This window comes from Myripristis murdjan, chromosome 13 (genome assembly GCF_902150065.1).
Source record: "Myripristis murdjan chromosome 13, fMyrMur1.1, whole genome shotgun sequence".
Lineage (NCBI taxonomy): Eukaryota > Metazoa > Chordata > Actinopteri > Holocentriformes > Holocentridae > Myripristis > Myripristis murdjan.
In genome coordinates this window covers 10,516,605-10,538,742 of record NC_043992.1, presented here as the reverse complement: position 1 = coordinate 10,538,742, position 22,138 = coordinate 10,516,605, and the positions used below count along the sequence as shown (strand labels likewise).

General features: G+C 40.9%; 1 protein-coding gene across 1 annotated transcript in view; it reads right to left on the bottom strand.

Annotated features, from left to right (window-relative positions):
• Positions 1-21,690, bottom strand: part of tbx4 (T-box transcription factor 4) — a 30,791-nt gene extending 9,101 nt beyond the window's left edge. Inside the window, exons 1-5 of the mRNA XM_030066971.1 lie at positions 21,448-21,690; positions 14,936-15,081; positions 14,208-14,302; positions 4,680-4,799; positions 2,480-2,627 (exon numbers count right to left, since the gene is read on the bottom strand). Of these exons, the coding sequence (XP_029922831.1) occupies positions 2,480-2,627; positions 4,680-4,799; positions 14,208-14,302; positions 14,936-15,079 (507 nt within the window). The 5' untranslated portion in view covers positions 15,080-15,081; positions 21,448-21,690. The remainder of the gene's footprint in view (positions 1-2,479; positions 2,628-4,679; positions 4,800-14,207; positions 14,303-14,935; positions 15,082-21,447) is intronic.
• Between the last annotated feature and the right edge of the window lie 448 nt (positions 21,691-22,138).

Sequence of the window (22,138 nt, the reverse complement as noted above, 5' to 3'; positions counted from 1 at the left end):
ATACTCCACTTTGGAACAAACACTCTTCACCTCTTGTGTGTGAAACAAACTAGTTTCATACAAGTGGAGATTCTCATGAGCATCTCTTAGCTAGCCAACAGAAGCAAGAGGGGCCCTGATCACTGACACTGTTTTTACTGCTGATGCTGACCAGGCCGGCTGTCAGGAGTGCGGCTGCTGGGTGTGGACAGTTACATAAGTAACATGGAGAAAAATGAATGTCATGAATTTGAAGGGCCTTGGGTGAAACAAGCTTAACGCTCATCCTCTATGGACCAAAGAGCACTAAGTGTACAGGTTCCATGCACACAGCCCTAGAGGACTATGCACTTGGCACATTCACAGGCAAATTTATCTCGGCGATAATTTCTAGTAGACAGATGCATTATGTATACTCTTCCTGTGTGATACTGTACCAAGAAGTGATGTCAGAATTAGGGAACAGGGTTTTCAACACCAGGAGTTCTCAGACCTTTTCATAAATGAAACACCAAATAAATGCATATTAGCCCACAAGAAGATTTTTGTTCTTATCAATTTAGTGTTGAACTTTTTGAACTGCACAATGGAAGACAGTCAGTAGTGAAACCTATTATCTGAATACTCATTCTTACAATTATTCTATGCAATACATACAATATATAATCAAGATCTAGTGAACTGAATTATAGTGAACTATTCGGCCAATTAAATTGTTATTTGTTTTGTAGGGGAACCCCCTCCAAGGACCCCTGGGAGTCCCCCAACCTCACTTTGAGAACCACTAGCCTACACGCCTACTGGTGTGGGCGTCATCTGGGCTTAGCGTGGCCTCTAACTCACTCTGTCCTCATTACTCGCCCTTATCACTGGCCAGCCACTCGACTCAATCTGACAGCGGGCCCCGCCACTGATCTGAGAGGTTATGAACCTAATGAGCCTGCCCATTGACGGAATGGCTTCAGACAAGCTATCCCAGAGTCCCCTTGGGGAGCACTGCCACAGTCACACTCTTCACCTCCTTCTGCAGCTTGCCTCCTCTCTCCCTCTCTCTCTCTCTCTCACTCACTCTGCGGACTTCCTCTCATTTCCTTCTCTCTCTTGCCCTTCCTCACTTTTTTCACCTTTCTTGAATGGCTTTACAATTTCCGTTTGTTCACACATCTTTTACATAGATACTTTGCATACACTGTATGTCTTACTGTCAGTCTTTGTGACAGTGCATACTATTTTTTTTTTCATAACAGGGTTCCTGCTAGTCATGGTATTTATGGAAGATAAGATTTCTGGAGTTTTGAGACATCTAGACCAGAAAGAGAGTGAGAAAGTGACAAAATATGATAAATTCTTTTTTGGAAGTCACTGAGTATAAGGAAATTTTACAAAAGGGTAATGTTTTTGGGGGGGTTTGTCCCAACTGTGGTGGAAGCAAAACTGTTTACCCTGTTAGAAAAACAACATAAAGAATCCAAGAAGGAATAACATTTTTGGTCGTGATATCACAGCCACAATGGGAAGTATTTCATTCCATCAGTTACCAGTGTTCAGTACTGAGTGTCAGAGCTGCATAAAATGAGTTGCACTTACCCCGTTATGAAACTGTCTCATTGCACCCAGTGCATGTAAGATTTATTTTGACCTACTTTGCACTTAGTTCAACTTCACCTTCTCATCTCGCAAGCTAAAGTTGACATTCGCATCATCAAACTTTTAATCACTGGTCCTGCTGATTCCACTGATGACATGATGAGGAACTAAAGATGACAAGCTGTCGGTTGTTTTCTCCCACTTATTTACTTGTTTGTTAGTGGTGTTCAACCATTAGTCAGGCGTTATAAGGCCAAAGTACAACAGATGTGAGTTATCTGATCGCAAAGCTTGTCTGTTTCCACACTGTCAACTGATAATTTTAGGATAGAGGATATGTCATTATCAGTTATTAACAATTGTATTTAATTTGTGTTGTTTCTTCAGTTTAGTAACATATGCATGTAACATCCAAGGATATTGTATATGTGGTCCATTTGTTGCTGTGTCCATAGTTATGCATACATAGTAAATGTAGGCCTGAGCATGGGAAGACTGTTCTACTCAAGTTCTGAAGCCATTTTTTGACATGTTACACCATTTTAATGTATTATTTAGTTTATTTTCTCCCCAGTGCTGTAACCATTTTAAAGGGATTTCACCTGTAGAAACATGTGTCTGCAATGAGCCAGAAATATACTGATTCACCAATTCCTATGCATTGATTAGCCTAGTTATTGCAGGTACAGTGCATGTACACTATATAGATGATTTGTCGATCTAAATCTCTGTTCTTCCTTTAAAAAAAATCTTTTCATTGCTATGTTTATATCTGGAAAGACATGGTGAGTATTTGCTGCCTGTTTTGCTCTTGGTCTTGAAAAGGGCTTGACTGGGCTTTGTTTTGACTCTGCACCTGGTGTTGGATTTGACTAAGAAGGTCTTGACTGCAGCCCTGCAAGAAGGTACTCACATGCCCAAAAGGGTCCAAGTGGTTGTTTGTAAGCTTAAGCTTTTGAAACGATACCAGCTGCCTCATCCAGTGAGCTCCTGTAGCGGGGGAATCTGGGTGCACATAGAGCCTTCCTGGCATGGCTGGCTCTGCTTTGCCTGCCACCATCCTGAAAACAGATTGAGAGGTATGCAGGAACAAAGTTATATGGAGAGAAGGAGGGACCACATCTCATGTTGCAGCTGCCGTGTTGAGCTGGTGGCATCCATTTCTCAGGGAATATGGCTCTGTTCATCTGTGGACCACTAACGCTATCGTCCATTCCTGTCACAACATGAGCTTAGTCTCTCACCACAATTTAACCATATAATGGCTTAGAGCACTACTGATCTCAGCCCTCATTGCAACGGCTCCCATAGACTGGAAAGCGGTTGCCTCTGCTGTAACATCATTACTAATTATGCTTCTTCAAGGTGTCGCTGAAGAACACCAGAACCCACACTGGCAAAGGCTGAAATTCCAGGCCATCCCACAAGATCAAAAACAAATGGCTACAAAATGACTACTTTCTGGAGCATATGCGTTCGATTGAGCTTTTCCTGGCAAAACATTTTGTTATTTTTTTTGTCTACCCGTAGATACAAGTACGGCAGTGCCAGCACTTTATGTTGTAAAAGTAGCTGAGAGACTGCAGTGTCATCACCTCAGATAGAAGATCAACCGGAGGATACTGAGCACAAGCCAGCCTTTTTTTTTTTTTTTTTTTGAACAAGCATCTTGTCAGGGTCCATTAGTAAGGAACTGTGCTCCTGCCATGCTCCATGACATGCTGTCATTTTATGAAAACATTGTAATTAAAAATATCTCAGCCTGCTGCATACTGTGTACATCTGTTGTGGGTGGACGGCATTAATCTAGGCATTACTGAAGTGCAAAGTGCGAGGAACAACACTCCATCTCTCTGTTCTATGGCTAAATACAAGTAGGGGAGATGGATGCAAAACACAGTAAGTGTGCAGATTTCCCCAGTCAGTGCAATTACTGGTGCATTCAGAAAATACACACCAAGGAGAAGGTGGCTTGTAGCTCAGTAAGATATGGTGTGCAGCTCGCAATGTAGACCAGGGTCTGAATCATGACCTGTGTTGCATGTAATTCCGTCTCTGTCTCTTATTTATTTCTTGTCATTCTGTATCTAAAGATGCGCCTAAGTAATCTTAAAAAGGACAATTTTTTTTAATTGTGGTTAGAGGCTTCAAATATTTAGGCATTTGTGTACCATTGTTGAGGTTCTAAGCCATGTGCTGTCTCCCCTGGCAAACTATGGATATTCTTGTTAAATTAACAAATAGGGAAAAAGAAGAATGTATAAGAATTTTCTGGTCACGCTAAACACAGACCTCCAGCCCTGGTTTATTTAAAACCAAGCATAACACATAATGTAGATGAATGATGAAACACATTCCAAGAATTCCATGCAGTAAATTCACAGGGATTAAAGAAACCTGGCACATTTTTTAAATGCTTTATACGCTTCTGAGCATTTAACATTTTATTTGTAAGTGTTTTGCTTACACGCTTTTGGGAATCTATCTGTAACAGTTATATAAATGAAATAACTACACCTATGTTTTTCTCTAAATATATTGCAAACAGGCATATTTGGTTGTACAATGGTTATCAGACTGCTGTGGATGCCAATATTAGCTGTAAGACCGTGCAACCTGTTGGTGTTTTTGCAGACCCTAATGCCCCACTGACATCAGATTTAAATACCTTTATTGCTCCTCATTTTAGCGCTTATTCTGTTCAAGTTCAAACTCAGTACATTTCTTTAGAGTGACAACCAAAACTGCACAATGCGGTCTGAATGTTTCCCCAAGAGAACAGCACTGAAAATTCAGCCTTGAATTCTGGTTACTCATTGACACATGCAAAAGTTCTCAATCCTCTAAATATGGCTGTGTGTGAGGGCACAGAACATGAAAGACCCCAGTTAACTGTAAATGGAAAAAGGTTTTACAGCGCTTCAAACAGGTGTAGTCTCTAGTCCTCAAGTCCTAACGCAAAAGTCATCAAGTTTAGTTCTACATCTCCGTAGCCTTTGTAGCCTTGATAGACAAGATTTCTCATGAACACAATTACTTTTATAAAGCCATAGGGACAATATAAGAGGCAAAAGATTCTCAAGGCACCATCAACCAAGCCTTTGCCAACTTACCACTTGTTATCACAGAACTTGTAGCGGTGGTCATCAGCTGGGACAATGTCTGTAAGGAGGATGTACTTGGTTTTGGGGTTCATCCCTGTCACTTTGACCTTGTAGCTAGGAAACATCCTCCTGTTGAAGAGGGTGCAGAGAAAAGTTTTACATTTAGAACTGATCATGGCTTTTACCACATGCTTGAGGAACATGGCATGTTCCCATGAGAACTGACCAAAGCAACACAGATCAGTCCATCTCCATTGGCTTTGTCTTGTAGCGAGCCGCCTGTTCCTTGTTGAGTCTTTTAGATCAATTAGCCTAATCTTCTTATAAATCGCAAACACAAGTTTAGACGTCCAACCTATATACATTGCTTACACCTTGAGATCTTTTGGCTTTTTTATCAAAATGAAATCAGTATGATTAAGGAGCTTTGAGAATGATGTTCTCCACGTTTTGCATTTCATTATCAACAAACCGATTTCATACTCAACTAATTTCAGAGACTTTGGAAAATCTGCTGTCATCCAAAGTCTGTACTTTGTGCTTTGTGCACTGAGCATCCTGTTAGGAGAGGATAATCATGTGGGTCACTGAGATGAGTTCTGGTCAGGGTGAGTGTAGTATCGTCACGGATAGTGCAGATGAAGATCCGATTAGCGCACTGACAGCAGTTCAGTGATGTCCTTAAAGGATTGAGATGAGCAAGGTCCTGAAGAGATCAGGAGGCTGAGACAAGGAGGGTGAGAAGAGGCATTCTTAGAAACCCATGGTCTATTTGCAATGACCTTCACCTAAACATGAAGTGGATGAAACCTACTTATGCACAGCTGACCCTCGTGAGCACATGGCAGCATAAGATCCACCAGCCAAATCCGTATTACCTATTATTTTCTCAATATTGTCCTGACTGACAAAATCTCACTTTTTTAGATGTGGAATTAATTTGTCTCCCCATAGGCATGTATTTGGGGGAGGACTGAAATCTTCTAGGGATGCACGCCAATATCAGACATCAGTGGTATCAGTTGATATCAGCTTTAAAATGAAAAATCGGTATCGACCTGAAATGAAAATTTCTGTCGATATGGCTTGTCGATTTTTTAAATAATCAAATCTGCCAAGGTTGTTTGTGTTGTAAGGACTGTCTCAGGGACAGAGTAATCCAAGACAGTTTCAGCAGGATGAATTTTACTTTTTTGCCAGTGCTATGCTATATAAAAATAAATATGACACATTTTACTAAGGTGAAGTAGTTTTCTTATTTTGCTCAGTGAATTAGTACATTTTGAAAAGCATTGTGCATCAATAAAATGTGAATTCCACTGCAGCAATTAGGTGGAATAATGTGTGCTTATATCAGTATTGGTATCAGCCAAAAGAGTTGGAAAATATTGGCATATCGTATACTGGCAAAAAAAAAAAAAAAAAAAAAAAAATGTCAATATCGTGCATCCCTAAAATCTTTGGATAGTTTTGAGTCTGAGGCTCCATAAAAAAGTGTGGGAACACACTGTATCTTTCATCTATAAAAGTGCCTGTGGAATGAAAGACAGAATATGCTAATATAGCAGACAAGGCCATAAAACATATGAATGGAGCTACCTTTCGTGACCTCTTCTGGGAAACCAAAAACTTTTTCATCCCATCTGTGCCAAACCAAAAGTTGCAAAGGGTTCTGCACCCCTTATAAAGCCCTAAGTGCTTTTTAATGGCACCCCAGATCGGACAACAGTTTAGACAGCTGAACCGTCATTGCTCCAGGGACACGGGTCAACAGCGTCTGCAGTTTATCTGTTGGGTGCTGCCCATGGCAACACATTCAAACAGCGGAGGACGCACAAACTCACGAAAGCCTTGCATGCTCAGTGGACGGATGGTGCAGCGTCAAACCCCCTTGGCTCAGACTTGCTTCTCTGATTGGTGCAAACGTCCCTCTTCAAAGGCTCATAGTGCCTGACACCATCTGATCATGTTACTGTAAATACTCCCTCACGTAAGACAGAGAGAGGAGGGGGATTGAGGGCAGGTAATTTAAATCTCTCTCCCAGGCTTCAAATCCAATCAGTAGGAGAGATCAGTCCCGGTATCATCCTCACTGAGAGACGGGTTAATCTTGCAGGAACATTCAAAACAGACCTCTGCTCATCCCTGGCTCCAATCGCACCATCCAGCCGGACCAGATGGAGGCCTGTGTCAACACATGTGGCCCTCACATTTGTATAAAAAAAGGCTACAGCTACCCAGTACAGTGACCTGGAACTGCTATCTTTTCATTATAACCATGGAAATGATTCTGTTTGCCCAGCCAGCCGGCACAGATGTGCAGTAATGTTAAGCACAAATGGAAATTGATGAGCCAAAATTGGTCTTAGTTCTACAGGAATATTTACTTAGCTGGGTCCCAGAATCCCATGTGCACTTAAAATAGCAGTCCACCTGACTCCATGAATGAATCATTGAAATATCTCACTATGAAGACCTGAGCCATGATTGTTATTCTAAGTTACAGATTTAGAGCCCTGGTATATTTTTGCTGCTGCCAAGACTGGATGAGCAAGTGTTTAGTGTTTGGGGTGATAAGAGGAAATGGGCTGGATTCAGATTGGAAATGACACGCAACCCTTCCCTTACTCGCTGAATTGTAACGGGATGCTGTTCCATCATTTTCTGCCACCAGCGACAGCGCAATGAAAAGTACTAATTGAAATCCTTTAGTGACCTAGTCATGCTCATCTTATCCTGTCATTGTGCTGCCATCTGTTATCTTCTGATGCACTGTACTATCCACAGAACGTGAACGGAGAGAAACGGCCTTTCCCATTCAAATCAATATAGCGGCATGCTCAGAACGGCAGCCACTTTTGTGTGTACAGTAACCATGATATGCTAGCTGTTCACTGTTAACAAACACCTTTTGTCCTGCTTAAGCTGAACTAAACTACAACAGTTTGTAACATTCAAGATCATTTACATGATAACAAAAAAGTAGAATTATTGCTTTATTCTGTTCTGGCTAAATGACTACAGCAAACAGAGCAATGACTGCTGTTCAAGTTCTGTGGTATTATGCTTTCTGCTTAAGTGCACCTTGCGATAGATAGATAGATAGATAGATAGATAGATAGATAGATAGATAGATAGATAGATAGATAGATAGATAGAGAAATACTGACTACGTCTATATAAAGGAATTAGTTAAAGCTCTGGACAAGTGATTTCAAAGACAGACGAGCAGACATATACAGTGGTGTGACTAAGTGTGTGAGTTTAAGGGGAGCATGAGAAATGGAAGTCCGGGACTGTGTGTATGATATCAGTGTCAGGGTGTGTGTGTGTTTCTGTGCCCAGCCAGCTGTTTCTCTTAACAGTCCCACATGCTTAGGCCCTCCAGTGATCCATTCCCTCTCTGGGAATCTCCAGCACTGCGGGGAGATCAAAAGGAGGGTTGGGGGGGGATGATGAAGCGCTACAACCCACTAGACACTGCCTGTTGTGGGCGCCGGACTCCTCTTATCACCCCGCTGCCGCTCCGCTGACGGGCTGTGTACAAAGAGGGAGAGTGAGGGAAGAGCAGTGCTGGGTGCTTTGAAGAGGGAGGGATTATGGCCTGGACAATGACATTCACAATAACAAGTCTTCCAGGCTCTGCTAGGTGCTCCATGGGAGTTGACTGAATGGACTGGACTGGTGTGCAAATGTTGGATCCTGTGGGTGATAACCTGCAGCGAGCTCTGCGCCTTATGCTCTGCCTTCTTCACACCTTAAGGGTTAAATGGACCATGCCGGTGATTTTGCATGTTTAGTCTAATATCTACACATGTTTCTGCTCATATCTTACTAAAGCAAGAAGTCGTATTTTAGAACGCCAATATCATTTTTCCTCCCTTTTATCCAGCTGTTGGTTTCCATTTATGCCACTACGATAAGAAAATGAACTTTCAAAGACTTCAAACTTTCTTCATACCAGTATTCTATCACCGTAATAAAGTCGTCCGCATTAGTTTTCCTAAAAGCAGCAGCACTGTTGTGTTTTGATTACTTTAAATTGGGTGGAGTGATATGGTCTCCCTGCCAGAAAATAGTTCCCGGAGAATCGTTTGCTTTACACAATAAATTATTAGTTTTCTGGTTTATGGATGGCGATAACTTTGTTAGCTACAGAAGCACAACATTGTAAGATATTATATTATAAGAACATTAAATTCAAAATTCTAGATGTAGGGATTTTGATGATATGTTGTGAAATCTTTAGTGCCCAGGCATGATATACAAAATGGTTTGCTATGTGGTGTTTGCTGCAATTTCTGTGGGTAAATTGCAGCAAACAGGCCAAAAATTCATAATCATTGGTATGGTCATGCATGCAGTCGCTTCCAAAAGTATTTGACGGGACCCAGTGAAGTAAAGATGTTTTGATGTTTCTGATGATGTATTTATATTGTTTGAATCACAAATGAAATTAAATTTGAGTTTAATTTTAGTTATATCAAATTATCAGACTAAAAAAGCAATTTAATGTAGTTCACACATTTGAGCATGCCAAAAGTATTTGCTTAAATTAAAATGATAATAAATACACCTGGTAATAATAATACTGTAATAATTATACCTGGTAATGCTACAATATTTGAATTAAAAATGATCTGTAAGAGTTCAGCTGTGCACAATGCTGTTTCTCTGTATTTAATCCATTGTTGGACTGTTTGCTAATAACTTGAGGAGAGTCACATTGTTCACGGTTGAGTTCTTATAGGGATATACAGATAGTCTATGAGGTTGTATATTAAGCATGACGAACACCTCATTAATTATCAAGAATTTGCTGGTGCTTATGAGTCACAGTCTGTCAGAAGTCTGAATGTTAGGACTTTTGATGTCATGCTAAAAGTTTTTAGATTAATCTTTCTGTCCAAATAATTTTGGCACCCTCAATAAGGGAGCAGCAGAATTTTAGCGGCTTCCAGACATTGGCCGAAAGTATTCTGAAACAAAAAGTAATGTGGACTGTCTGCACTTTAACTTCACAGGCAATTTATCATTTGATGTTCAAAGTGATAAACATTTTGAAATGATTTGATGTTGAGAATGAATGAGGTCCTCAGTGTCACTCCCCTCCTGCACTTTCACCAATTCTGGCTGTGGTTGCTTGAGTTGAATTCAAAACCCTGAGTCCACGGTATGAGTCCTACACCTCATACCTCCAGACTCATGAGCCGTCCCTGTTTCTCTTGGTCATCGCTCTACTCAGTATCCACTCTTTTTCCATCTGGCTGTCCAGTAGTGGAATGATCTTTGACCTTATTATTCCAAATGATCAGGAAACCAGCCCAGGCCTATCATCTACCCTACTCTTAAAATGAATCTTTTCAAGAGGTACCTTGAATAACTTCTTCCCCGACTTATTCCGTTACTTAAGCTTAGGTCAGACTACAAGACCACAAGTTCGAGTCTCCAAACTAAAGCAATGAAGGCCGCACAACTGGTCTGCCTACCATCCTGTTGGGAAGCTGTTCACATCATATGGACAAATGGACATCACAAATCACTCTTTTCACATGGGTTCCTTAGGACTATCTAAGCCCTGGGCAAGCCTCGATTCACAATAGTACTTATTAACCCAGGGTTAACACTTACCCTGCAAACCAAATGGAGTATCTTAGGCATAGCAGGCAGCCCTGCAAACTTGGGGCTAACCCTGCTCTGGAGCAGCAGCATCAAGCCCTAGGCTAAAGTCGGGGTTAGCCCACTTTGGTATGCACCAGAATTGTGTGAAAGCTGTCGTAGCCCCAGACTAAGTGCAGTATGAAAAGCCCTTAAGAGCCAATTCTCTCATTTCAAACCATTCTTAGAACAGTTCTCTTTAATTACAGAAGAAGCATCTGTCATTTTTTGCTCCATGCTACAGACGTTATAGTCTACATTTACAGGGCAAGTGTTTTTTGAGGTGATATTATTACAAGGTTAACACTAGTGAGGAATTTTGTATGAGATGTTTTCTCTTACTTTGTAATTGCACATTTTTGTTGATTGATGCAGGCTTGCTGCCATTTTACACCAGATTTATTTCTCCCCATGAACTTCTATAGCAACTTATATATCTAGAGTTGAGCAAGAGGAGTCGAGAGTCTTGCTGATATGAACTCTCTATGGTTCATATCTCTATGGTTATTATGAAATATATTCCTCTTCCAGTTCGTTGTCTTTTTCTTTAGCCTGTATCTGCCCTTTTGCCAGTGTCTCTCTCAGATTTCAGTCTTGGTGAGTCCTGAACTACGTCTATGGGCGTCTGTCAGGCTGCCAGCCCGCGCTCGTGCACTGGCACAGACTGGTTCTCGTACTTGTCAAGCAGAAATTTTTCAGTTGTTTTTTTTTCTCTTGCATTGCTTTAATGTGTGCCTCAAGGCTCAGTTGTTGGGCCAATACTATTTTTGACTAATTTGCTGACATATCTGCTATACTCCATTGTATCTCCAGGGAAAACAGCTCCAGTAAGTTGGCAGTACCAGTCTTACTGATGTCAAATGATGGATGTCCTAAAATTCCCTTGAAATAAATAATGGTAATTCTGACGTTATTTTGTGTATTGTCTTTGGTTTTACAATAGCATGAGACTCAAACACAGTTTATATCATCTTACTTGAGTACAGCAATGTTCGGTTCTTCAGTCTAAATCAACAAGCCATTACATGGAGCGGACTTTTGTTTCTTCCAAGATACTTTAACCATTCTTAAACTAGAACACAATTTCCTTTATTGCTTTGTTGTTTGAAAAATATTTTTGTATTTAAATGTCATATGCCTAAATATTACTATCATCATTAACAAATGACAAACATTCACAATCAAAAAAGGTTGCTGTATTTGCGCTTTGAATTTTAGCTGTATTTGTTTGCAATTTGTTGACATGAAAAAGCATTTTCATTAAATAATTTGGCATTTATTTCCTGGTTTATAATCTGCATTTGTTTCTTAAATGTCTCTGTTGTCCTGAATTGGTGTCACAAGTTTGTCAGAGTCACGTGACTTTCACAGATTTGGCTTTTCAAAGTCTCTTAAGTACAAACCAACACTTCACAAAGATTCAGAGCGCTCAAGAAAAGCCCAACCCAGATCATCCAGATTTCTCCATTTGATTGTTCACCCTCTCAAGCAGAGATGGAAATGTTAATTCATGGTTTTATATCATCCCGTCTTGACTGCTGTAACTCCCTTCTCACCTGCCTCAGCAAAATGGCCCTGGATTGATTACAGGTGGTCCAAAATGCTGCAGCTAAACTTTTGACCGGGTCCTCCAAGAGATCGCATGAGACTCTGATCCTGATCGCTCTCCACTGGCTCTTCATCAGATTCAGAATCCAATTCAAAGTTCATGTGACTTGTAGAGCTCTGCATAGCCAGGCACCTGCCTACATCAGAGATGTGCTGCAGTCCTTTGTCACCAGCAGGTCTTTGAGCTCCTCTGATCAGGGCTCCTTCATCCAGACTTAAGACCAAAGGAGGCCGAGCTTTTGAGGCTGTGGCTCCTAAACTCTGGGACTTTCTCCCCCTGGATCTGATCTAAGATCCCAGGATTTGTTTAGACTTGCCTTTGAGTAATTTTTGTAATTTCTATTCATTTCTGTTTTTATTGTGTCTTATGTCTGTCTGTATATTAATTTCCTCTGTGAAGCACTTTGTGATGTCTCTGCTCTCAAATGGTGCAACATCAGTGTTTAACTGGAAACACATTAAGCTTTTACTCCAAAGCTTTGGTCACACTGTCTTTGGCTAGTCCCCTATAAACATTCAACAGAATGTCAACTGATATATAAAATATCATAAAATATCAGCAAGAGGTCACTGTTAACAGCCATAAATTATAATTCAACTATATACTGACTTACTGACATTCTGTTCTGTGTGTATGTGCTGCACAAACCTGTTGGCTAAGTTGAGATTATAGCTGTAAGCCACTTGCTTTATTATGAACCCTACCAGAGTTCTGGGCAAGATACACCCACAGGGTTAGGGTTAGGGTTATGGCTGGGTGAGTGCTGATGTCAAGCCTGTTTTAGCAAACGGGAAACCAACCAACACATTTAATGACCAATCACAGCAAAGGTGGGCGTGCCTCGCCCGGAGCTCTGGTGGGATCAATAATGACCTACAGACATGTTGCTGAGACATAATTTCTGGTTTATTGATATTCAACTGAACTCTTCTTGATATTTAACTTAAATATCAATGGACATGTTGTTGAATGTCTATACGAGACTATCCAAAGAAAGTGCTCCCAAACAACATCACAAATTGTTCAACTGCAGTGTTATGCTGATCTAAAACAGTGTGCTTTTTCCTACAGCAGAATTCAACATGGCCAAATGTCTACTCCATGCACTATTCATAACATCTTTGAATAATTCATACTGTCTTGATATCATTTTGTGAGGATTCATTTTTAGAGTTGTTGCTCAAAAGTGATGGAGACAGTTTCTCTATGGCCGGGCTGAAGCAGTGCCTCGCTGCAGTCTGACTCTAGGTAAGCCCAGACAGGTTTTCCAGCACAGCTGCACAGCTAAACCACTGCTCAGCCCTTCAAAGGGCTTTAAGGATTCAGAGCCCACTTTATCAGCCGGACAAGGGAAAGCCCATCTCTTATGGTTATACGGCATTAAAGAAAAAATGTGGTGACCTTTTACATTTTTTACTGGAAGAAAAAAAAACGCCCCATGAGGAATGAGAGGCGGAGGTCGATTTGAGAGTCTACTCATTCTCTGGTTAATGTCCAAAGGCCTCGCTATCTAATCCTCAGGTCGCATTAAATCCAACGAGCAGAGCAGTCATTTGTGTTTTCAATTATGTATTCACTGGTGCAGGAACTTTTCGTCTCTCACTGAGAGACAAAGTTAACTGCTATATGTTACTATTAGCTGTCCAAACAACTGGTCACTGAAAGGCATGATATTCATGTTGCGTGTTGAATCCATCACTTTAATACCCCGTTGCTGTAATGTTCCACAAACTTTACATTTTTGCACTGTAGCAGATGAGAAGCCTTTAACATAACATATGTTCAAAAAAAAAAAAAAAAAAGAAACATAATATGTTCCAAATTGTTTTTTTGGAGAACTTGAATTAAATGAAAGGCTTCATTAATACGCTGGTATTGTTTGACTATTTGTTGGAAGTGAATCTCAAAATTATAGTAAGTATTCGAATAAAAGTTTCAAGTATTCAAGTAAGTTTCAAGTTAAAAAAAAAATATTCAAGGGATCTCTGACATAATTTGAAATACTTTGTGGCTCATTATTAAAGTTACATTTAGAGGTGAGAAAAGCCATTACTAAAACTCTTATTTAAAAAAAAAAACAACAACAACAACAACAACTAAGACCTGGTGTTAATGCTTATCAACATACCCAAATTGTTTATGGTGGTTTGACCCATAATTAAAATTATTCAGGTATTAACATATAAACAAGAGATCATCTCTGATACATTTGCCTGTGTAATTGTGAAGGTTTTGAACAGTTCTTCTGATGTTGCAGTGTGTCCACCAACCTGCCTGCTTTAGTGATGATCATCTCTGTGCCGGCCTCATGGAACTTCTTCCATAACTCCCTCTCATGCAGAACAACTTTAATATTCTCAATGTTCTGCGAAAAGAGAGCAAAGTGCTGTCACCCTCCGCACAAACCAAACTCCTTTAACCCCACAGCCAGATTATGACCCAAAAAAAAGAAAAAGAAAAAGAAATGAAAGAGTTAAAATGTAAAACTCCTGTATACCACAACAGTGAAGTGCTGCCTGACAATTTATCAGTTTTAAAGGGCAGATTTAAAAATGCAGTTTTGTTAATTGAGTTTCACTGATCTCTGGTAATATTTACTGTTGAGCAGCAGTAGCATGGCTATGTGTAACTGTCCTCTATTTATTCTCTTTGACCCAGTTAGTTTTTTATCATGAAGATACAATCATACTGAATTAAAAACATAGTGTTGAGGAGAATGCAATGAGTAAATTTTAAACTTTAAGGCTTTAGTAGGACAGTCTCTTAAACTGAGAAATATACAGTTAAGAGAGGGCATGGTTAAGTCATGTTTTTCCTGAGGATTTGGGAAAAAAATCCGGTTCAGCACTCACATCCATTTCAGCAAAGCACCTAACTACCAGGGAAATCCTTGATGCAACAAACTACAACCTCAAAACCTCAAAGTACCACAACAAACAAACGCAGGAAGCATTAGAAAACCATGTAGAAATTTAAGGGAAGGCTCCCCGCGGGCTACCTGGTCGGGCTCGTTGCCGCTAGGAACGCCGGAAGTTGTGGACAGGCCCAGCCGTGATGGATCTGGAACGAGCTCGGCCTCCCCGCCTGGCTGGACCCGGGTCATAGCGTCATCTGTCACAGCTGAAGCCTTCTCCTGCAGCATCTCTACAGGATTAGAAGAAGCTGTCAGGCCTGTGACTTAATAGCTGTAAAAGCGGCAACATCACCAAAAAAATAAAATAAAAAAGAAACACCGTTCACTGCTTATTTTTGTTATCACAACAGCGGTTCTTGCATAATCCATCCTCTGCCTGCTCTGGTCCACGTCAGGCCTGGCATAGGATACGTTTTAGCCACAAGAATGTTAAGTATCCAATAAAATCCCATGTTAATAACAGATGCTGTGTTTATCATCCTATTGTGTATAACCTAAACTGGAGAATGCAGCCTTCGTATGATATACAGCCTGATATATATATATGTGTCTACTCGGTTCATTTCCGCTGTGTGGAAGGTCCTGTTAGCCACCAGAGTCTGTGTCAACTATGAAACTCTCACATGTCTTCATACCAATTTCACCAAGAAAAAATGACTCTAGATTTATTTTACACAGCCATTCAACTGATTCTGGTTTTTGCAGAAATTACCAGAAGCTTAAATGAAGCGACCATAATTTACAAGACCTCCTCTTGGTGTGTGCAGATATTTTAGGAAATGCATGCAAGTGCTTGTTTAAAAAAGGAAACAAAAGGGGAAAAAAAACTCTTGTAGACGTGCTGCTTTGTTTCTAAAGAAAGCTTAGAGCACAGGTCCTCCTCCTTTTTTCTATATCTAAATAATAAAAATAATATTTTTTTGTGAAACACATATATGTGCCTGAGAAACACGGTGTCACATTCATGTCGAAATGAAGGAGAATCATGAAAGACTAGCGTGCCGAAACTGTCTTCAGCCTTTTTAGCTGTATCACCTTTCATTTTAAAGCTTGAAAATAACATTCTAAAACATGCCAATTGCAGCACTTTACAAATACAAACGATCAACTCATTTCTATCACACAAGTCAACACATTTTCCTCCTCTTTAGCAATAATGACAAATCGAAAACACACCTGATAATTAAAGCCACATTGCTAAAAGCCCTAGCGCCTTTTTCCCACTCATTTTCTACATGGGTGCACACACAAGCCAGTTACATCACATCCTAAATGTGGGTAATGTAAATGTAAAATGTTGATATTAGCCATCACCTCACACCTATTCAATAGGCTTTAAAATGTAAAAGGGAACATAAATATCAAATGTTTAATTCCAGTGTATATAATCCCTCTTCTAGTATCTCTGCTGGATTGATTAGGATTAAAAACTGACCGCCTCTGGAAATGTGTGTTAAAGGTATGTGCTATTATAGATGACATTCTCTGCTGCAAGCCACTTCATTTTTTAGCTATGGACTCTCGTGCTCGACTTTTGTTAATGGCCAAATAATTTATTTTGAATGTCAAATGTGCACCAGCGGTGGCTGAGGCGTCAGCGAATGGGGATAATCACAAAGAATAAACTGAACTATTGAATATAAAATTCCAGCAAAGTCATTTTTCATTTGTATATAAGCAAAGAGGCAAATGAAGCAAATTCTCAGCCACATCAAGAAGAAGCACAATTTTCTCTTTAGTGGAAATCAGGCCACTGGGTTTTATTGAATAAGGGGCCGAGTCACCAGTTTCTATGCTAAAATAAAATAAAATACAATAAAGAAAAATCACACAAAGTCAAGCAACGCCATGCAAAGGTGTATCTCTGTTAGCTGCTCATTCGTCTGAGATATCTGAAACATGACAAAGGGCTCCTTTTTAAAATGTGATGAGGTGAATAAAATTTGAATGTCAAGGAAAATTGCATTGAAATGTTCTGTTAGCACACTTGAGAAGCGCACACACTCCTTCTCTGCCTCTTTTCCTGCTCCGATGGACAGCATTCAGATGATTCCTCCCTAATCTATCATACCTATATAAATAATAAGAGGTATAAATAATAAGAGGCAGTATCGCTTAATCACTCGTGCCGACTTTCAGGCCTCAACTTGAATTCCAGGGTCTGCATCCATTTGTCCCGAAGGGTAGTTTGATTAAATATTTATCCTCCGAGCATCACAGCGGGCCCACTTCAAGTAACAAGGTTAAACAGTGTCTCTTCCATGAGGTCAGCCACTTTGGCTTCCCATCATGCACCGAGGCAAACGTTGCACGGATCCACAAGCGGCATTTTTTTTGGTATTCATTCTGGTTGTAAAACTCTGGTCATGAGCGGATTGCTGCTGTTTTAATTTGCTGTGTTAAAACACGACTGATCTGATCCAGAGAGCGGCGGCGTCTTTCTCCCGCGTGGTGTCAGCAGACAAGTCGGTCGACCCCTCACAGTCACATCCTGAGCACCAGACGGCACAGGCGCACAGGAGTGACAGAAACCCATTACGTTTTCTCATGCTTCTGTAACCCAGTGGCTTTTTAGTGCACTTGAGAAGTCAGAAATTTTGCTTTTTCTTCAATATATATTTGCTGACTTATTGCATGTCCATCACAGAGGACAAATTTCTCTCTGTAAGCACCAAACTGGACCATCATGAATTGACAAATCGTGTTTCCGTCCACTTTGTTACTGATATACTCATTTGTCATTTCCAAATTTCCAGTTAAAAGAATCCAGTCTGACCATTGTACTCTTTTTTTTTTTTTTTTATAGTCCTTCACATTGCATCTAACAAACAGTTACTGTTTCTAAAAAGTAACTTTTACTCTATAAGCACATTTTAAATAAGTTAATTTTAATTTTACTTCAGTAGATTTGTACACTAGTGCTTCTACTTCTCTTCTACTTGAGCAGCAATTCCTAGCACTCTTTCCACCGCTGCCGGCCTCATACTGTTTCTCTTTGTCTACAGGTGTCATGCTTTTCATTTCAATAAATTCAGCAAACCACACCGGCAGGTTATAGCTGTAGTTGAAGCCTAATTTACGCACGGATATTGCAGGAGGAGAATTGTGGTTATTATTGTATCTCTCCATATCCCTGATCCTGAAGGATAAAAAAAGAATCAAAACATGAAACATGGCGGACTAATTCTCAAAATGCCTTTTTTCAGAGAAGTAGAGGGAAAGCGTCACTCTTTTAAAGGGGAAGTTGTCCAGTTTGCTCTGAAGACCGAAAGCCAACCACAAACTGCGCCTCAGTAAAACTCAACTGTTCCTCTAACTACGCCCAGCGAGTAAAAATTACAGTATACGTGTTTTGAGGCAGAAATAAGCATGTGTGTATTGAAGGTGGGGGTGGGGGGATATTCATGCTTCTCCTTCCTGTTTTCCTCCAAATCGCTGCCCACAGCGATGCAACAGATTGTAGTCAAAGGTGTTTAATCGAATGCAACTTCCTGACCTTGCTGTCCGTTTCTCTGTCTCGTCCTGCACTGAAATCTGCTCTTTCTCCCTCTTTTTTTTTTTTTTTTTTTTTTTTTTTACATGTGCCTGATGCCTTCGAGGCTCTGATCGAGCTCCAGAGCTTAGAGCCTGTTTTCTCACTTTCTACAATTCCATCCACAAGGCCGGGAAGCATAGGTGTGGGTTTTTCGTTTTTTTTTTTTTTTTTTGCAGCAGGGGAGAGACTCCTCTCAGCTCCCCTCAGATATTAGCAGAAGGAAGAATCGCCTTTCCCCTTTTTATTTCTGCCTTAAATGCTCTCCATTTCACCTCACGCTCCAAATTTGGGTGCATGTTTTGTGGTTGGCTTCAACGCTCCTTTCCCTCTTGAAAAAAAAGGTTTCGTCTTACTGTTTGACATACCTTTTATATCACATGGAATTTAAAGACTCTCAAGATATTAGACTGTCTTCTTTTAATATTTTTGATTGTATTAATTCCATTTTTAGCTAGGCTTTACTGTATTTCACACTCGCACCATGCTTGCTGCTATAACTTCCCACTTTTCTCACATCAATAAATGCGTATCTTTTGTTTCAATCTCGTGTATCAAGTGAAGGAGTTGTTTTTAGCCTTCCAATATACCCGTAGCATGTCAGAGTGATTTGCTGCTCAGGGTTTGATCCAGAGTCTGCCTCCACCTCTAAAAAAAAAAAAAGAAGCTTGAAATGAAACCCTTGCTGGAATCACCCTGCAAAAACCTGTTGCTGCCTTCTCCCAGCCCCAAAAATCCTCTCCGTTGTTCATTCCTGAGGGTTACTCACTGGATGTGGGCCTGTAAACAGAAAGAGTGGCCACTCTTAGCCATGAAAGGGGAGAGGCGGCACCCAGTGTAAACTGACTGAGACATTTGCGAAAGCTAATAAAGATAAGGGCTGACAGGGAAACAGCCACAGTGCTTTTTTACAGTGTGAATCCGGGCCTTTCACTTGCCCTGTTTAACTGAAGCACGGCGAGCGAGCACCCTGCGTCTATCTCTGTCACTCCAATCTGCTACAACCCCGCATGGCAGATATTCCTCTGCACAGCCATGCACGTCCCAATGGGGGGAAAAAAAACAACAAATCAGTAAATTAAAACAGAAGTGCATGGTAATTATTAGAATCAGAGCATGCAAACATGTGCAAAATCTTCAGGCAGTTGAATAATTTATGGAGGAGCTGTGTAGTTAATGATGTGTTATTAAACTGAACGGAGGCCTAGTTTTCTGCTGTTTGTCTGGGGATGGTTTTGTAAGAAAAAAAAAAGTGCTGTAGCTGCTTCTGATGGATTTATAATCTGTGTATGATGCGTTACGAATGCACCTCAAGGAAAACCGATGCCCTAGTCAGCATGAAAATGTAACACAGTTAACAAGTACGGAAAATGAATCCTTTCCAGGTCTCTAAAAGGTTTGGAACCGGAGAAAAAGTCTGGGAAGGTGTGGGAGAATATTCCCCGTTGTTTTTAGATCTCTGTGTGTGTGAAGGCCCTTTTCAAATAGAACCGCATGATCTAACAGACACTCACTGTAAGATTTTATTGCAGACCACAATAATTAAATCCAATCAAGAAATTAAGGTCTGCAAAAAGTTGGCTTGGCTATGGGACTTTGAAATGACAAATGACCCAATATCTAGTGTGTGTGTGTGTGTGTGTGTGTGTGTGTGTGTGTGTCTGTGTTTGTATACACATATTTAGGCCTATGTTGTCTCCCTGTCGGCTGCGGAGGATGTCATGCATGTTATTGAGACAGCTGCAATAAATTGCAATCTGGCGGCCATTTTGTGTCTGCATCTCTGACGCATGAAGGCCTGCAACCCTCTGCGCGTTGAGCATCAGTAGGCTGGAGGAGCCTCTTGATGCTAAAATAAATAATAACCAATAACATCCAATATTAAGTCACTAAATTAAAAAAAATAATAATTTAAAAAAATCTCTTGCAAACTTCTGAAAACAAAGTTTGAAACCATTTTCACTGCAAATCCGCCACCGAGATTGTGCACAAGCTGCCACACAACTGACCTCAAAATCCACAATAATTAGAAAAAAAAAAAAAAATCACATTCGGGAAGAGCCATAAACTGACGCCTCTTGGATTTTCCCTTACGACATTAGTTTCCCCTTCCACAAGGTAACATGAAGATTAGGGAGCAAAAGCTCTCAGAGTGACTCCAGCATGAATCCAGACAGCGACCCTCCATCACTGCAGCTCAACACATGAGTGAAACACACAGAGCCTTAAAACACCAACATCCGCACTCAGTCCGCTATAGGTCTACTGGGGGAAAGGGAGAATTTAGGAAAAAATAAATAAATAAAGCTAGCCACTGTGAAAATTTAATTTTTACCCTAATATATTAAGGTAAATATAAGATAATAAATTCCTGCAGTTTACTAAAAGGCTGGTAGCAACTTTCAGTGCTGATAGAGTAAATCAATTTCACACTAGTTAGCCTACATAATAATAATAATAATGATAATAATAAGTAAATGGTATGTAATAATAATAATAATAATAATAATAATAATAATAATAATAATAATAGACACACTAGTAGTAGCTAATGAGAGTTTACATGCACAGGCCCACCTTTACCGTGAGGGCTGTTTTGTTACATTATGAGATTAGATGATGACATTATGATATAACATTAATAAAGAAACAAAAATATATTATCAATTCCAAATGATCAATTTTTGTGTGAAAACACAGAGATAGGCTGCTGCCTGTTTTATTGGTCTTCTTATGGGATTTCTGTGACCCCCTGCTGCAGCCTGCTCTCTCTCTCTCGGGGCAGCGGGCTGAGGGTGCCGGGCTGAAGCCGGCCGGCCCCGGTGTGTGGCTCTCCGGTCTCTCCTCCTGGATGCTGCCCACAGCTGACAGAGCTGCCTGCTTCTGCTCCCTGACACCGTCCTCACCTCCGCTCCAACATCCCTCACTACTGCGAGCCACTAATCCTATTAATGCACTCTCCTTAAATAAACAGCGTTGTTTACAAGCAAGCAGATAATCGGCAGATAATCAATTTGCAGTGCAGCTAATCAGCAGTGGAGACGTGGGGCTAGCTTAACTGTACCTCATGCAGTCAGCTATCATCTGCTTAAATCCATCCCCTCTGCAGCGCTTGTCTCTGTCTTCGCCGTTTAAACAGCGGGTGTTTTCCTCCCAGAGGCCTTGCAGGTGCTAACAGCCTGGCTGCTGGTTAGAGCTGTTTTCACGGGTTCCAGTGTCACACAGCCGCGGCTCTCCGGTAAGAAGTGTCGGTCGGCTGCCCTAGTGCCTTTCAGCCGTCCACCAGCTGGAGCTGCGCTCTGCGCCTGTGCAGTGCGCTCTGAGCTCTGGGGAGAGTCATTGGGATATTTTCTTGGAATCACACACACACACACACACACACACACACACACACACACACACACACACACACGCATGCAACAGCGGGGTGAAAGATTTGCCCCCCTCCTCCTCCTCCCCTCTCTCTCTCTCTCTCTCTCTCTCTCTCTCTCTCTCTCTCTCTCTCTCTCTCTCACCGGCGTGGTCCTGACGCTGCAGCCGAGGGGAAGCGCCTCCCAGACAGACTGTGCTCCTCCTGAGCCTCGGTGTCTCCTCCACATCATCCAGTCACCACTTACCCCCGCGACACCCCCCCCCCCCCCCCCCCCCCCCCAATCATAGGGGTTATTTGTTCCATCCGCCTGACTCACACACACTCTAGGTGTGATAGGGCTAGTGTGTGTGCAACCCGCAAGAAATTCCCATATTATATTTCA